The 19,053-nt window shown below is 41.4% G+C and overlaps 1 protein-coding gene across 2 annotated transcripts in view; it reads left to right on the forward strand.

Moving 5' to 3' along the window:
- NSF (N-ethylmaleimide sensitive factor, vesicle fusing ATPase) overlaps window positions 1–19,053 on the forward strand; it is a 155,258-nt gene that overhangs the window by 26,002 nt on the left and 110,203 nt on the right. For both annotated transcript variants that reach the window (XM_050934943.1, XM_050934944.1), the window contains exons 3-5: window positions 1,367–1,466; window positions 6,615–6,654; window positions 18,539–18,705. In XM_050934943.1, coding sequence (XP_050790900.1) covers window positions 1,367–1,466; window positions 6,615–6,654; window positions 18,539–18,705 — 307 coding nt within the window. The remainder of the gene's footprint in view (window positions 1–1,366; window positions 1,467–6,614; window positions 6,655–18,538; window positions 18,706–19,053) is intronic.

The raw sequence follows: 19,053 nt of genomic DNA on the forward strand, positions 1-19,053 counted from the left end.
ATAGTGCTAAAGCTTTTACAGTGCGTTTTGGAATCGTTTCTTGCCAAGCTGTGCCAGTGGTTAAGTACTACGGTTCCTTATTTTAAAAGGCTAATTAAATCATGGATGCTATCAATGAATGACAGTATATGGATGCTTACACAAAAGTTACTGTAAGAATAAGTTGACATTAAACATAATTGAGGTCAGGGAGCTTTAGCGTGATAAGCAGAGGCACCTCATGGGGGCACCACGTTCCCTCGCTCTGAGATTTCTGCAAGGGTTTGCTGGCCAATCCCCCTCCCTGTGTTGGCAGCTCCTGGAGCTGGTGAGCTGTGGCATGGGGAGAGGCAGCAGCAAAAAGCTGGGAGCTGCAGGGAGGGGCCACTGAGGGTGACTCAAGTTATCGTGGGGGAGGGAGGTGAACCTTTAAATTGTGCCCCTTCACTGTAAGCAGGTACCCACTTGTCTCTGGTGACAAGGTGGCTGAAGTAATATCTTTCATTGGAGGGAGGGGAGAGAGAGACTTTTGAGCTACACAGAGCTCTTCTTCAGGTCTGGGAAAGGTAGTGTCACAGCTAAATCCGAGTAGTTAACACATATTTCAAGAGACCGTTCTCGGTGGAGTGGCGCATTAACACCCCTCCAGTCCTGGGAGTGGGAGAAGGCAGTTGAGAGTGGTGGTTAGTGGGTTGTAGATCAGGGTGGCCAAACAATGGTTCAGCTTTTACAGTTAAAATGCAGCTCGTGGAGCCCTCCACATTTTCCACCTACAAGACAGGGGAAGTGGGGAGCTCGGAACCTCTGCCTTGCTGCAAGTTGGTGAGGCAGGGGCTTCTGCCTGGTGGGGAGGGGAGTCTTGGGGCTTCAGCCATCTGGGGCACGCATGCTGGGGCTTGGGGCTTCAGCAGGAGCAGGGCTGAAACCCCAAGCCCTGGCAGGCACCTCCCGAGGGGCCAAAGCCCCCACCCCCGGCAGATGTGCCCTGTCTCTCGGATGTCTGAAGATTGTCATATTCAGCTCGGCAGGTCAGTAAGTTTGCCCTCCCTTGTTATACATTGTTGTAATAAGCCACAAATCCAGCGTCTCTATTCAGTCCACATTTTTAGTGTCTAGCAGACTGATGAATTTAAGCTCCCAGGCTCATCTTTTGAAAGTGTTGTGCAGATTTCCTTTCCTCAGTCTCAAAGGGGCCCTCACCCATGTGGAGCCTGATTGAAGTCAGTGACTTCAGTGCACTTCTGCACAGACATCCTCCTGTTTACAGTGTGTTGCAGGATGGCGCCTTAGTTTTTCCATCACAGAAATTGAATGAAATCTAAGAATTGTTACACATGATTTCTCATAACATTGGAATCAAAATAAAATGCTGCTCTTTCTCTTCTAGGCATGTAGTTGTGAGGACTTCTCCAAACCACAGATACATTTTCACGTTGAGAACCCATCCGTCTGTTGTTCCAGGCAGCATTGCGTTCAGCCTGCCCCAGGTATTGTGTGGTCTCACTTTTCCGCCGGGAAGCAGGTGAAAGGGCTTTTAAACAGAAGAAGGCATTTGTATCATGTCAGTTTTTTAAAGTTAACAATTTCAGTGGGAAAAAAAATCCTGTGGATAAATATAAGTAGTGTGAATTAATGCTGCAAGTTTGGGTTTTTGCAATCAGAATTTCAAGAGAGTTTTTTCTGATAGACTGGACACATTTTCTATAAAATAAAATGTAAGAGGCATTTTTGGGGAAAAGCAGATAAGCAAATTATTTTTCATAATCTGAATGTGCTGAATCTGAAAATAATTACCAAGCTGAATTTTGAATATTTCACCACCTAAATTAGAACTCAAAATTTATGTAAAATTTGAAAAATTAGTAAATTTTCTATTTTTATTCTACTGCAAAGAGTTACTGTATATCTTGCACATTGCTAGACAAGTATAATTTAACTGTTCCTACATGTGCCGACACACCCCTTGCATTTATAGGCCCCAGTGCATGCCAATGTGATATTTCTGCAGCTACAGTGTTGTGATATGCACTTTTTGATACATACACAGGTTACAGTTTCTGCACAGCTGTCAAGGATTGGCTCTAGTGGCATTAGCTTGGGTAACATTTCTTCATTATGTTTGGTCCAACCCATCTTCTCTAGTGAGTGTAGTGTGGAATTGTTGCAGTTTGCCTGCCTACACTCCATAACTTGCAAGTGAGCTCTTTGAGTGCAGCGCAGTGCATTGCTTGCTGGGAGCAGTGCCTCTGGTGTCGACACTTGGAGAACAATATCACTCGGCCCTTGTCGCAGCCGTCCTCATCAGATAAATTGTACATGTTGCAGATGAACTTTTCTGCTGAAACGATCATTCTGTAGATCATCCTTCCTCCAGTTTCTTGGCAGTACGTTTCTCCATGAATATTGTCCAAGCAGTTTTCTTGCTGTTCCCAACAATATAGGAAACAGTATCACTGACTGTCTGTGCATGGCAGGAGAGTACTGTTTCTCTGTCTGCTTGAGGAATGCGTTTGGGTTTTTTTGATATTCCAACCTTCATCCACAACTTGCTGCAATGCATTTTGTCGTAGTGTTCCACTAACAGAAGATCAGTGTCTTGTGTTGACACAACGACACAGTCAACATCTGTTTGTATACAGTGCAGTACAATCCTGATGTCGCCGCCTTCGTGATCAGCTTGCAACTCATTTGTGTCCAGAGCTGGGTTTGATGATTTAACCGAACTGTGTTCTTTGAACTCTCTGGGTATGACAATTTTATGGAGCATTGACTAGGAGTTCTTCAGATAAGAAGCAAGCCAGATCAGCCTCATTTTTGGGATGGACCAAGAAGTCTGGCAAGCTGTTAGGAAGCGGAACAGATCTGTCCTCAATGATTTTCCAAATTTGCTTAGAATTTTTGGAGCCCTTCGGTCACGTCATTCCTTTAATAGAATTCTGTTTGTGTCTTTCAAAGACTACATCAGTCCTGCTGAAGTGCTGTCTGGAATGAAGAACTAACTCTACTAAAATCTTTGCAAGGTCGCCAGTGCCATTTCATGTGCTTGGCTGTAAATCACTGGACAGAATCATAGAATATCAGGGTTGGAAGGGACCTCAGGCCGTTATCTAGTCCAACCCCCTGCTCAAAACAGGACCAATCCCCAGAAAGATTTTTGCCCCAGATTCCTATAATGGCACTCTCAAGGATTGAACTCGCAGCCCTGGGTTTAGTAGGCCAGTGCTCAAACCACTGAGCTATCCCTCCACCAGGATGGATGTACTATCAAGATTATCTCAGGAAGAAACTGACTGTTCGTTAAAAACATCTGTTAGACTTATTTCCACTTCTGAAATGCCTGTTTACCTCAGCAAAAGCAAGAGGAACTGGCATTAGCTCATTATTTGATATTTTGTGCACATCCACTATCCTTCCTACATTATAGGCAGTAATGAGGCGCTGTAATATGAGATGATCAGCCATTGATATGACTACCTTGTCTTTGATTTTCTTTACTTTTGCAGCTGCATAGAGGGAGGAAAATGTCAGAGCCCTTGTCCTTTACAGTGGGTCATGGAATCTGGTATGGATACTTCATTCCTTTGGCATCATGAGCCTTTCCTGAATAAAGGTATTCAGCTGCTCCTGGCCAAATATTTCTGAATCACTTGCATAACCAGATCCTCCAATGAAATGTTTTACAGTTGGATGCTGGCTCACTAGTGAGTAATTTGAATCTTAAAAGTGTGATTAACACTTTATTTTCATTAATATAATCTCACTGCTTTTATGCTGATGTGGATTCATTGCAAGTTATTTGGTTATCAGGTCCAAGCCTGAACAATTTTCTGGTTTGGGCTGCACCTTGGGCACACAGATTGTATGGGAGAGAGCCCATCTGCTGAGGTCTGAGGACATTCTTACGATACTTTAATTCCTCCTCTTCCTCTTTTCACCAGTGGTATCAGGCCACTCTTGGAAGTGGTTCGGATCTATCTGATTGACAGAGACAAACACCTACAAGAGCTCTATCAAGCATTCTTAAAACTACAGTACCCACCTGCTGAAGTGAAAAAACAGATTGACAGAGCCAGAAGGGACCCAGAAGTCACCTATTACAGGACAGGCCCAACAAAGAAAATAACAGAACGCCACTAGCTGTCACCTTCAGCCCCCAACTAAAACCTCTCCAGCACATCATCAAATATCTACTACCTATCCTGAAAGACGATCAATCCCTCACTCTCTCAGATCTTGGGAGACAGGCTAGTCCTTGCTTACAGACAGCCCCACAACCTGAAGCAAATACTCACCAGCAACTACACACACACAACAAAAACACTAACCCAGGAACCTATCCTTGCAACAAAGCCCAATGCCAACTCTGTTCACATATCTATTCAAGTGACACCATCATAAGACCTAATCACATCAGCCACACCATCAGAGGCTCGTTCACCTGCATATCTACCAATCTGATATATGCCAGCAATGCCCCTCTGCCATGTATATTGACCAAACGCAGTCTCTACAGTCTCTATGCAAAAGAATAAATGGACACACATCTGACATCAGGAATCATACCATTCTAAAACCAGTAGGAGACCACTTCAACCTCTCTGGTCACTCAGTAACAGACTTAAAGGTGGCAATTTTGCAACAGAAAAGCTTCAAAAACAGACTCCAAGAAACTGCTGAACTAAAATTAATTTGCAAACTAGATACCATTAACTCGGGCTTGAACAGAGACTGGGAGTGGCTGGGTCGTTACACAAATTGACTCTATTTCCCCATGTTAAGTATCCTCATACCTTCTTGTCAACTGTCTGGAATGGGCTATCTTGATTATCACTAAAAAAGTTTTTTTCTCCTGCTGAGAACAGCTCATCTTAATTAATTAGCCTCTTAGAGTTGGTATGGCAACTTCCACCTTTTCATGTTCTCTGTATGTATAGATGTGTTCTTACTGTATGTTCCATTCTATGCATCTAATGAAGTGGTCTGTAGCCCATGAAAGCTTATGTTCAAATAAATTTGTTAGTTTCAAAGGTGCCTGTTCTTTTTGCTGATTGAATCTATGGTTGGAACCTTTCGTAACCCAGTTGCCTCTATGGAACTTTTCAGATACCTCAGAGGGAGCTGGTTCATTTCTGCTAAGTGCACTGATCCCCATCAAGCATAATTTGTGTGGTTATATTGGTGAAAAAAGAGAAGTATTCTTTGGAAGGTATGCAGCTGAAGCTCCCAAATTCCAGCCTGTTGAGCTCTGGTAAAGAGTAGGAGGATACACGCCATATCCATGTACTGCCACCAGTACAGGAAATGGCAACAAATTAATTATTTAGTACCTCTCCTTTACTGTCTGTCATTTTTTTCTAAGTTACAAATGTTAGCATTAAAGTTCAGAATTCAGCTTGGTAAACATCTTCAGATTCAGCACATTCAAATTATGAAAGAAAACAAGTTCGCCAACTTTTCTCCAGAAATGCTTTCTTTCTCATTAATATCAGATTATTTGGAGATTTGGCTTACTCTGAGATAGGTGCAGCGAAGCTCCCGTTTGCTCTTGACTACTTTGTCTTTATTTTTTTTAAAGAAGTTTTAATGGAATAAGCATACATTGTAGCTGCTTATTACTATCCTCTGTTATAGAGTCTAAATGTGAGAGCAAGAAAAGATCTATTATAAATCATGCAGTTCTTCTGGTTCATCTCCTATTCTCTGCAGTATGTTAGCCTCATGTCATAAATATATCGGTGTATGCACAAAAACTAATTTCTCACTCTTACCATGCTGATGAAAAAGTTAATATATGCTTGAGCAGGTGAGTGGGTGTACAGAATTTTGTAAGGTTGTCATATGTTCCATTATGTCTTAATTGGGTAAAACACTCCTTTCCTGCTGATGCTCCATATACTTCTTCTATCACAGCAGCCTGGAAAATAATTAGAAGTGTAAGATGCTTGGCAGCAGTGGGTTGCAGTATGTACATCATACTGTTCTGTAAGAATCCTTCAGACCTACTGAAATTCACTTAAATATCTTTTTTTACAGTACCTAATTTCTCGTTCACAGAAAGATCTCAAAAGGACATAAGCTATAATACAATGCATTATAAATATTATCCCCAATGAGAGTTTTCACACAAAGTTTTACATTGTTTTGAGAGCAGTTATGTAACAAAAAAACCCTACATTTGTAAGTTGCACTTTCATCATAGAGAGATTGCTCTACAGTACTTGTATGAGGTGAATTGAATAAAAAAAAATTCTTATCATTTTTACAGTGCAAATATTTGTAATAAAAATAATATAAAGTGAGCGCTGTACCCTTTATATTCTGTGTTATAACTGAAATCAGTGTAGTTGAAAATGAAGAAAAACATCCAAAATATTTAATAGATTTCAATTGGTATTCAATTGTTTGTGATTCATCACAATTAATTTTTTAAATCACAGTTAATTTTTTTGAGTTAACCGTGTGAGGTAACTGCAATTAATCGACAGCCCTAATTTTATTCTATCTGCTTTGCTGTTCAAACTGCGTTCCTACGTTTCCTAAAGCTCACCGTGAGGAAGTAGGCTCTCTTGTGAGCTGGTATCTATAATTTGGATGAGTGATTGCCTCTCTGCAACTTTTGTTTTTGTTTTTTACAGAGAAAATGGGCCGGCCTCTCCATTGGACAAGAGATAGATGGTAGGTCAAGAACTTAACATAAACTTATCAAAGCTGATTCTTTATGTGGTTTACAGACTAAAGCTGAACTGGCCTGGAACATGCCAGATTTTCAGCCTGACGCCTTATCTATAGTTATGGGGTAATTTCACCAATTACTCGCTCTGTGGTGTGGGTTTACACTTACATTAATCTGTGAGATTTAAGACCCCAAGGCTGACTACAGTAGAGAGGTTATCAGTAGAAGGGGGACCCCATGGGGCACGAAAGAATACATAATGCTTTTTCTGTAATAGTTATTTTATTAGCCAACCAAACAATCTGGTAAAGGAGAGACCAACCAATAGAGAACGTAAAGCATTTGTGTTAGTCTCACCATGCCTGTGGAAGAATCCAAAGTGTTAGTCATCATAGTCATCCTTCTCCTCACTATAATCACCACCAATGTTTGTCACACTGGTGTCACCCCTGCCCATGTGCACAGACCAGGATACAGCTTTTATAATGATGCCCATTGAACATCATGCATATTTAGGAAGGTTTTAACTCCTTTTGCTTACGTGAACTTCCATACCCCTCGTTTCTCACAGGCTAACTCATTAGTTCTCCTTATACTCATTAATACTTACTTCACTTCATCACCATAGTAACCAGCAGTTACCTGAAGGAAGTCTCTAACGTTTCATGAAGCTCTACCAATGGTCATCTTGTGATGTCTACTGATCTCATAGACATTATTATCCAAACACAGCAGTTATTTTCAAAACATTAGCATAACACAAACATTGACACAAGCTCAGAGGCTTATTATTAACTAACTTATCCTAAATACTAAGGCCTAATTTGGCTAAGCTAAATATCTTGCAGGCCTCCTGATGGCCTGTAGGCCCTATGTTAGAAGATTAATTAGTACTTATATTTCACTTATATCCTGAATATACCTGATACTTTTTGTCCTTGGCTAGAATCCTTCTGTTATCAGGCTTCAAGCCTTCTGCTCCCCCATCACTCTTAAAATTTGATTTCATGTCTGAGACTGTCCTGTTCAAACCTCATAGTGGTTGAAGATGAGGTTTCTTGACGTGACATATTGATACAAAATACAGCAACATCATAAAATAACCTGTTTGCTCCACGTGAGTGTCTTCAGGAAGCAGGAATGTATTTGCTAGGTAGATCATCGTCTAGGTAACTAGGTGGTTAGCTGTGAATATTACCTATGTCTAATGCCTCTGCATGCTGGTGCTGGGATACTTTTGGTGTCATGGATTGATACAATGTATCAGCGTATGTGGATTGCTGGAGTCCAGGTCTTTGTGAATGGCACAATTTTGGCAAATGTCCATCTAAAATACCTGTTGTTTAAATAGCCCCGGTCACCATAGCACATATTCATGAATCCAGATGATGCTTAGCCTATTCTTGAAAAGCCTTTTGTTATACTGGTGCATTGTGCAGTATGTGCACTTACGGGGCTTTGAGCCTGCTTACTACAGATATTAAATCGAACATTGAACATTGAAAAGGCATTTTTTTGGCCACTATTTCCCCCCGCCACCACCTGCTTTTTTTTTCTATTGTGCAAACTTGGGGCAAAAATGACTGGTGCATGCATGGCTCAAGGGCAAGAATGAATTGTTCCCGGTTTCAGCAGTGGCACAAAATGTTTCGCATCATCCCCATCAGGACCAGGGAATTAGTGTCAAGAAACTCTGATTACAAATCCCATTGTTAAGGTTCGTTATTAGGAGTTTGCTTTCTGTTCAGCCAGGTAGTTTTTCTGACTAATTTTTGGATCACCTGTCAAAGGCATACTCCTACAGTCTATGTCTGGGGAAGACAGCTCTCACAGATTAACAGGGCATCAAAATTGGGAGCAGTTAAAAAGTATCTGGTTTGTAAGCCAAGATTTTCAAACTAAATTTAGGCATCTAAATCCGCATTGGGGCACATAAGAGGCCTGATCTTTGGAAATGCTGAACACACATGTCTGGATGACTTGAGATGCAGATTGGGGATGAAATGGGAAGGTGAGTGTTGGCAGGGATTGGAGGTTTTGAGCCTTTGCAGCCTCTAGCATTTAACAACGTGTTGTCTTGTCCATAGGTGCTCACTGGTGCTTTACTAACTAGCACAAAGGAAAGGTTCTTCCTTCAAGAGGTTATAAACAGAGGTTCTGGTCCTGTAGTGGGATCCATTATTTCAGATTCTAAACACCTACATACTGTCTCATTGTCTTCAGTGGAAATCTTTTCAGGTGTATGGGTCTGTGTTAGCAGATCTCATTACAGAATTAGGTTTTAAGTTGATCTGAGCAATTAGGATTTGGCCTGGGAGTTCAGGCAGACTGGAGAAGAACAAGTAAGCCTTCCAAGGTGCACCAATCATAGTAAGTTTTAGTGGGGGAAGTGGCATAGTACAGGGGAGGAGGAAGCATAGGCAGCTTAATTTAATTTTAAATTGAGTAAGTATCAGGAGAAAAAGCCCTGACTGTCTATCTTCTCCTGTTCTCCCCCATTCCCAGGCAACATAGATCTGAATCTGACATTTTAAGTTCCATTCAATCTCTTGCCCATAATAATGTGGGTTAGATACTTCATTAGCAAATCTAAATGCTTACTCCACTTCTCCATTGAATAGGGTGAAAGATTCTGTTGCTCACAAATAAGCAAGGTGGGAACTGATGATTGATTCCCTTTCTCACCTCAATGCAGTGTCTTTTAAAAAGCAATGCTGTTATGGATAAATCACACGATTGTACTCTCTAAGCCAGCTAGAATTCACCCAGTAGAGAATATGGGAGCAGCGAGTGCTCTGCACATCTAAGGAGTGGGCCAAAAATGAGCATTTTATGTGACATGCATCAGAGAAAATGATTCAGACAATGTTAATCTTCTGGCATAACAGAAATAAAATGTCAGTAACTGAACACTGTCACAGAGATAATGACTTTGCGGCTACGTTAAATGTAGACGTCTATTCTGCATCCAGATTATTGCTTGATTAGACCAGGGTGTTTAGTCAGCACATATTTAGATTGATGGGTAGCTGGCCCTTATTCACTGATAAATTACAAAAAAAAAAAAATCCTTTTCAGCCAGTCAAAAAATAGTTTGTGTATAAAAATGCCTTGGGACAAGTTCATCTCTGGAGTCGCTCTGTTTGAATCAATGGCATTATCTTTAGGATTATCTTTAGGATCATCTGTAAACTGGACTTGTATTAACAGAACCACATAATGGTCTGCATTCTAAATCAGTGATTCTTCAGCATTTTCATTTTTGGGATTACTCAGTAAGAGACTCTGATGAATATTGTCCTGCCTGTTTGCATTTTGTATTAGACACCTGGTTGGTTGCTCAGACTACTGAGTACATCTCTCCACCTCTGCCTCACACTATTGCCAAGGTTTTCTCCCATAGTCTCATAAATATTTTGTTAAATATAACATGGGGTTGTGATCTTGGGGATTTTTTGTCTGCCGCTTCCTACCTATTCCACAGACAGTGCCATCTCCCTTTCAAATGGCTAAATGCACACTCCACTCCCATTCTTCAACCACTGAGCGAGTAGTTAAAGAGGTCCATCTTTCCGTCCAAGCAGGCTGTGAATGCCTCATTAACCAGGGAAATGGAGCGTAAACCAAGTGTCCCAGCATACCTGAGCCATGTCCACATTATTAATGACATAGGACTGTTGCCCCCAGGATAACTTCCTCCATTAATTCCAAAAGATCCTAGCATAGTGTAGACTCTTCCAGACCACTCTGCATTTATATCTGTGAATCTGCCATGGTAGTCTACAAATCCAGGAGCACGATAGAGAAAAACCTCTTTCTGTTTATGAATTCTGTGCCTTAAAGGTGGGAAAGGGCAAATGCTAGGCACCTAGGTCCCACAGTTGTCCATTACAGTTTAGGAATCCTACGTGTGCAAAATCATAGATAACACTGAGCTTTACCAAGCTTTATAACGTGGTGCGACAGTACCTTTTTCATGGCGTCACACACCTGCCTGACAGTGGCCCCAACTGTCAATCTCTCCACGCAGAGTTCGTTTGCAATGGACCAATAGCATTCATGGGTGTCCAGTCCCCAGATGGCAGTTCTGACCTACTTCTCCATTGCTATGAGGCGCTGCATGTTAGTAGGCTGCTGCTGTAGGTGCCGGTCAGTTCAGCAGATATGTCTAGGAGGGTTGCGTTCCCAATCTTGAAATTCTCTTGACACTGCTGGTCATCCCAGGTGTGAAGAACAATCCTTTCCCACCAATCTGTGTTGGTTTCCCAAGCCGAGAGACAGCGCTGCACATGGTGAAGCTGCTCCAGGAACAGGTTCTCTGTTGTCAGCTGCTCTGTGTGTTCCTCCTCTTCCTCGTCCTGCTTCCACTGTTGCTAGAGATCCTCTTGCAGCTGGAGGAGCTGCTGCCACATCATCTATTGGTGGTGCAGCTGGTGAAGTCCAAAGCCAAACTCCTCTGGCTTTGAGTGCTGAAAGACAGCTTTAACAGCCTCTGCACGTTTGCAGTTGCCAGCATAGCAATGCGGAGCATTGTTGGGTCCATGCTGGCCAACAGCAATTTGAAGATGGTGCTAGCTTACCCCTAAAGGAAGTATGGAGACAGCTGAATCATGGGATTATTCAAAATTTTGAACTAGCCTGGTTTCCACTAAGTATCCCACAATGCACAGCAAGAAAAATCCCAGAATGCACGCTGCTCGGTAGCAAAGCAAAGGAGCATGGTACACCCTTGGTCTGCAGCAAACTGCCAGCGTGTATATGCAGTGATGTGCATTGACAGAGGGTATATCGTCCAGTATGCATCCTGTCACTGCAGCTTGTGTAATGCAGTGTGCACCCCTCTGTGTTGACAAGCCCTCAGATACAAATCTGCCTCACACCATAGACTAACTGACTATCTATTAAGTAGTACACTGGCTTGCTATGCATGTTTCGATGAGTTTTGTTAGTTTTAATGTCAGGATAGATTAAAATTACTCGCTGCATTGCAAGAATGTTGATCAGTTTTTATAGCTAACTTCAGTTGCAAAGTGTTTCTTCCTTATGGTAGGTGTCTGGCTCTGCCCAGGTTTTCCTGTGTGGTGAAGGGGAAGGCTCCCCTTATGTACAAACACAAGGAGCCCAAGCTAAGATTTACGCAAACTAACTTAATTCTGGCATTTCCTATTGTTTGAATGCCTGACTACAGCTTCACCGTTCTTTTACATAATGTTTTGGGTGTAGTTATATAGAATACTGAGGCCTGGTCTGAAGTAAATAGGATGAAATTCAGTGAAGACATATGCAAAGTACTGTATTTAGGAAGGTACAGTCAGTTGCACACATACAAAGTGGAAAATGACTGCAAAGGAAGAAGTACTGCGGAAAGAGATCTGGGGGTCATAGTGTAACACTGTTGCAAAAATATGCAAACATCATTCTGGGATGTATTAGCAGGAGTGTTGTAAACCAGACACAAGAATTAATACTTCTGCTGTACTCTGTGCTGATTCAGCCTCAACTGGAGTATTAAAGGTCTAAAAAACATGATGTATGAGGGAAGATTGAAAAAATTGAGTTTGTTTAGTATGAAGAAGACTGACGGGGACATAAGTTTTCGGATACATAAAAGATTGTTACAAGGACAAGGGAGCTAAATTATTCTCTTTGACCTCTGAGGATAGGACAAGAAACAGTGGGCTTAAATTGCAGCAAGAGCATTTTCGGTTGGACATTAGGAAAAACTTCCTAATTGTCAGGGTGGTTAAGCACTGGAATAAATTGCCTAGAGAGGTGATGGAATCTCCATCATCAGAGATTTTTAAGCACAGGTTAAACAAACACCTGTCAGAGATGGTCTAGATAATACTTAGTCCTGCTTTGAGTGCAGGGGACTGGACTAGCAGACTTCTCGAGGTCCCTTCCAAAACTCCAATTCTGTGAAGGTCGCCTTCCTGGTAGCTATTAGTTCTGTAAGGAGGTAAGTGAACTGGGGGCCATGATAGAGGGGCCATGATGATGGACTCCTCTTTCACCATATTCCATAAGGACAAAGTTTCCCTGTCCCTGCACCCCAAGATTCTCCTAAAGGTTGTATCTTGCTTTCGTCTTACCCAACCTACACACTTATCTGTGTTCTTCCCAAAGCCGCACCCCTCTGTGGAAGAGCGGTGTCTTCACTCCCTCGACGTCCACAGGGCCTTGGCCTTCTGTCTGCAGAGGATGAGACCTTTCGGGAAGTCCCTAGACTGGTTATTGCTATAGCTGAAAGGATTAAGGGGCCAGGCTATCCCCACACAGAGGATTTTTAAGTGGATTCGGGATACATTGTGCTTTTCTATTGGTTATCGGGACTGCCTCTACCCCTTGGAATTGAGAGTCCATTGTACAAAGGAGCAAGCATTGACTACAGCTGCCCTTCACTATGTTCCGCTTCCTAACATGTACAGAGCAACTGCATGGAGTTTGGTACATTCCTTTGCTGCACGTTAGTCCTTGGTGTGCACGACTTTGCGACAGATGCCTCATTTGGGGCGCTGTCCTCCGTTCCACTGTTCCATCCTCATCCTTGCACCCTCCTCCAAATTAGTACTGCTTGCTAATCACCCTCAATGAAATGCAACAGGGACCACGCAGAGAAGAAGATGTTACTTACTTGTAACTGAAGGCTTTTTGGGATGTGTGGTCCCTATCTGTATTCTGCTTGCCCCCCTCCTTCCCTTCTTCTGTGGATTTGTTTGATTTGTGGTGGTGAAGGAACTGAAGGCGTGGTCAGTCTGCCCCACCCTTTATTGCCTCAAACAAAACCATGTGGCAAAGCAAGGGTGCATGCACAGATCAACGGACACTATTACTTTCAAATTCTCTGGCTCTAGACTCATGGCATCCACGTGTAAGCCCCTATTAGAATACAGATAGGGACCACAGATCTCGAAAAACTTCCAGTTACAGGTAAGTAACCTCATCCTGCTGAATCCCATGGACAAACCTATCTTCCCAAGCTATAGCTTCCTATGTGGTTGTATTTTCCTGTAAGATTGTTTTTTGGCTGCTTAACACAATATCATAGAATCATAGAACTGGAAGGGACCTCGAGAGGTCTCTAGTCCAGTCCCCTGCACTCAAAGCAGGATTAAGGCGCTCTTAAAAATCCCCAATGATGGAGATTCCACAATCTCCCTAGGCTGTTTATTCCGATGCTTAATCACCCTAACAGTTAGGAAGTTTTTCCTAATGTCCAACTTAAACCTCCCTTGCTGCAATTTAAGCCCATTGTTTCTTGTCCTATCCTCAGAGGTTAAGAACAACAATTTTTCTCCCTCCTCCTTCTAGCAACCTTTTACATACTTGAAATATGACACCTCAAATGCTCTAAAAATGCTTGTTTTGGTGTAACTCCCCTTTTCTCCCCATTTTCTTTTAACTTATAATAGGAAATATTGCACAGAGTTGTGGTAGGTTATTAATTAGGTGATTCCCTAGTCAACGGTTGCCATCCTCCAAGGCTAATATTTCCTGCAGAGGGTGATTGCTCACATAAAATACAAGTTTTATAGTGTCGCAGATTTTACCTATCTCTGAAAACTTGAGATTTTAAAAAATTGGCTACTCCATAAGAGGAAAAATGTGATTTTTTTACTATCCTGTCATTTCTCTCCAAAATTACTATTGTTCTCCAAACTTGTGATGGCTGTATTACCTGTTTCTTCAACCTTTGATATGGAAGACCCTGCCTCCGCTTAATTATTCTGCAACTACATCTTGTAGTTGCAAGAGTCGGCTTAGCTGTCATAAGGTGGCATCTTTGTTTCTTGAGTTTAAAAGGGTATTGTGTGGTTTGAAAACCCTTTTAAGTGCCTTGTGACAGCTGAAATTATTAAATGAGAGAATTTTAACAAACATTTCATAATTATGTTTATTTTTTGCCTTTAACCTAATCAACATAGCCAGAAGACTGATCAGATTTACTTTCTAGTTTGTATGCCCTGGCATAAAGTTAAACATTACAGAACAGTGTTTTGAATTGAGGCAAAACCTTATTGGTAATTGAATTAAAAGAAATCCAACACTAATGTTAAAATTTTTTAACTGTTATTACAAGCACTAGATTATGGACTTAAGATAGTTGACTTCTATGGGCTCAGATTCCATGTGAATGGGCTGGATATAAGAGCCTAAATAGAACAGATGGTTTTGTTTTTAATTTAAAAATTCTAAAAATATAATAATTTCCATCGATTCCAAGGCCAGAAGAGTCCACTGTGATCATCTAGTCTGACCTTCTGTGTAACAGAGGCCATAGCACTTCCCTGAAATAATTCCTGTTTGAACTGGGGCAGATCTTTTAGATCCAGTGTTGACTTAATTGTCAGTGATGGAAAATCCACCCTGCTTTTTGATAAACTGTTCCAATGGTTAATTACGCTTGCTGTTAAAAATTATATCCAGTCTGAATTTGTGTAGCTTCAACTTCAAGCCATTGGACCTTGTTAAACCTTTGTCTGATAGACTGAAGAACCAATTATCAAATATTTGGTTGTCATGTAGATGAGTACTTACAGACTCATCAAATCACCCCATAACCTTCTCTTTGTTAGACTTAAGGAGCTGAATCTATTTAGTTTATCACTAGTCAGCAGCATGTTTTCTAATATTTTTAATAGCGCTACCCTGAACACACTCTAATTTTATTTTTCCCTTTTTAAAATCTCCTTTGTGGATGTTAACCCATTTTAAAAACAAAACTCAAAGGAACACAGATATTCTACATAGGAGTCACACACACATTGTAGCGATGATCAATTTCACTCATTCCTTTGACCAAAGCACAGGACCATTTAGAGGTCATTGCCTGTTGTAGACTAACTCTCCAATTGACCATGTCGCCAGCTATTCAGAATTTAGCGGCTCTAATATGTAAGTTAAGATGTTTATTTCATGTCTGTAGAAGGCGTGGGTATTGTCTGGTTTTGTAGGTGCGAGAAATCAGGTACGAAAACCTGATTAGACTAGCTTTGCTTAAAAAAAAAGGTCTGTCTCAACATCTGGTTTTGTGTAGTTTAGTGGCCTAGAGAGATGTGAAGCACCATGTAGCAATTTCTTTGCCACTCACAGTTCAGTGGTCATGAGTGGACCCCCACTCATGTCTTTCAAGGGAGGATGGTAGCTTTGCCTCGTCTCAGATTCCCGTGCCCATTAGAATGTTGTGTACTGTGATTAGCTGAGCATTAAACTTACTTGTTTGCAATGGCCTAGCTGCCTGAAATAAAATTCTGGAGGGTACATATGTTGGGTATTTAAAGAAAATAACACTTGCGATTGAATTTGTTTCCATTGAAAAGTTAAGCTGGTAGTAACAGAATCATCTGCTGGTCAGTAACGTCTCTGACCATGGTGGTTTAGCAATGGCGAATGTATTCAGTTTTCTGTTTTTATACCTAAATTATATGCTTGAAGGAGTTTGGACTAAAAGTCAATTTTTTACAGTATGGGTGCTTTTTGTAAAAGGGTTCTTTACAGTTCTACAGCAGTTTAACATGGTCCCCTGTTTCATAAAGACAAACAGAGGTGTGACTACATAGCAGAAAACATATCCAGGAGCTCAAATGAAAATCTGTGGGATTGCATAGCTATTAGAAGGAAGAAAATAGCTTCTGTTTCTGAAGCATCCAGTTTGTACTGCTGGATCATTGGGTTTTTGCAGGAGTGTATTTTGTAGAGTCAGAGAATATCAGAGTTGGAAGGGACCTCAGGAGGTCATGTAGTCCAACCCTCTGCTCAAAGCAGGACCAATCCCCAGACAGATTTTTACCCCAAATGGCCCCCCTCAAGGATTGAACTCACAACCTGGGTTTAGCAGGCCAATGCTCTAACCACTGAGCTATTCCTCTCCCCCCCCCCCCCCCCCCCGTGACTGTCTTTGTGGAAGGACTGTCAGAATATTTATTTGTTATTGCACAGCATTCCATGGGATTTCATTAGGAAAGGTACACTAGATAATTTTTAAAGTCAGATGAATCTCTTCACAGAAAGAGAATTTTGCTCTGTGTAACTGATCCTGCTATACCTTCCCCTCAAATAATATAAGCAACTTATGCTTTAGATTTTAAAGCTTTCTCCATTTGAATGTTGGCCTGCACGCAGTCCTTAAAAACAAAACTCAGACTGGGTCAGTGTTGTGAATATGATATAAAAACTTAGATGACTGCCCTAAGGGGCTGGGACAGGTCAGAATTGCTTATTTATATTACATACAAAACAAAATCACTAGTTTATGTGATCTAAAAATCAGCAAAACAAGAGCGTTCTGTGCCTTACCCTCTACATTCTGGCTCTTGGGATAAATTCAGGAAGAGGAGGATGTTGGAAAGTTGGGACAAAAATGGGTTCCTGTGTAGCAAGAGGAGGACTAGCAGTAGGGAGCTAGAGCGTGTTTGGGATGTGTGGGAGTAAGGAAGTGAGGTATGGCATTAATAGGCAGCTGTTGGCAGAGAGGTAGATAGGTGGGGAGCAGAGACAGCACTGGAATCTCGTGGGGAGAGATGTCACCTGGTTATTGAGAGGACCTGTGCTGGGTTGATGTGGTTGCTTGTTGCATGCTGCTCCTGCTATGGAGGAGCTATGTCTTTTCAGCTGGCGGGGGAGGCAGAGCTGAGAGATGTTTGAGGAGGAGGAGCCCAGAAGAATTCTTTAATAAAAGTGTTTGTAGGGCACGGTCAGAACTGAAGGATTAGTACTGAGAATCGGGTATGGAATAGGTAGATTTCCTGGAACCACTAATTGTTATCTAGGCAAGGCCATTTCACTTCTTTGTACCTAGGGTGACCAGACAGCAAGTGTGAAAAATCGGGACAAAGGGTGGAGGGTAATAGGAGCCTATATAAGAAAAAACCCCAAATATCAGGACTGTCCCTATAAAATTGGGACATCTGGTCACCCTATTTGTATTGCTTTAATGTAGGTAACTTGGATTCCCCGCAGTTTGCAGGGTGTTCCTGTGTTTGTGTGTGGGAAGGGTTTCTTGATAATACCTCAAGCACAACTGCCAGCTCTGTTATTTCAAGGTGGTGGTGGGAGAAGTGGGGGAGGAAGGATGCATGTGCTTTTAGGTTCAGTGAGCCCCAGTCTCAAACCGATTCCTCCCATTGGAGACAGGAAGGCAACTGTGGCCCTTGTGGACTGAGCACATGGTTGGCAGTTATGCAGACTGTAAAATCAGAATGACTGTACGTAATGCCCTCCTTCAAACACTGTGGTTTAAAGGCATTATCTAAGTACGAAGTGTTAGCCAGTTGTACTACCATGTTAGCCCAGTGGTTTAGATGGCTTTTGTAGATATAATGCAGATCTTTTACACAGGTGTCTCTCTTGTGTTGTAAGCATTTCCAGTGATTTGTTTGAGAGTATTTAAATACCATTCTGGAAGCACGAGATTTATAATGTAAACCTATCATGCAATCACAAATGATTCTTCAGCATTAAACTGTGCATTTTAACCTTGATGAAGTTGTAAAATGGGATACTTGATCACATACAGTAGGGATTCTGGGGACTCTGATTCCAAATTCTAAACATATTGTAGTACTTTTCAATGTAAAGATCCGTTTACTTTGTTTTTTTTCTCTTATCTTCTACCATCAGATCAATGAAGAACTTTTATCTGAACAAGAAGACTCAATTTTTGCAAAGAATCAGATGATTATTATAGTAGAAATAAATTCATATACTGTAACTGGGATTTTTCAAGTGTTGGGTGAAATGTTTTCTATGAATCACACTTGCTAGGCTATAATAGTGGTATTCCTGTATATAGCTGGGAGAGTCTACAATCCAGTCTACAGCATGTTAGGTGCATTGTCAAGGTTATATTGGGATTTCAACATGCTGAAATATGTGGGTTTTTTCCAGTCTCCTCATACACTTTCGACAAGACCAAGCAATGCATCGGCACTATGACAATTGAGATAGACTTTTTGCAGAAGAAGAGCATTGATGCCAACCCGTATGACACAGACAAGATGGCAGCTGAATTCATTCAGCAGTTCAACAGCCTGGCTTTCTCAGTAGGACAACAGGTGTGTGAATTCATTGCTGTAGTTTCCATCACTTCCATCCAACTCTAGTGCTTGAGAAGACAAGTATTATATTGTTGGTAGGTTCTGTATTATGAAATATTAAGGAATGTTTAACCAAACTGTTTGTATTGCTGAGCATTCCCATCACTTTGAGAAGAGAGCGTGTTGCACTGTCAGAGACTGTATATAACAATAAGTGCTTCATTGTCTGTAGGGACAACGTGAGTGAAGTGGTACAAAACCTGACTTTTCCATAGCCCTCCCCATAAAGAAAATCAAAGCCTTATGAGATCTGGGTTCTGATGCCAACTTGGCCACAGATTTTTGGTCAAATTCAGACAATGTAAC

Source organism: Gopherus flavomarginatus, chromosome 25, assembly GCF_025201925.1.
Source record: "Gopherus flavomarginatus isolate rGopFla2 chromosome 25, rGopFla2.mat.asm, whole genome shotgun sequence".
Lineage (NCBI taxonomy): Eukaryota > Metazoa > Chordata > Testudines > Testudinidae > Gopherus > Gopherus flavomarginatus.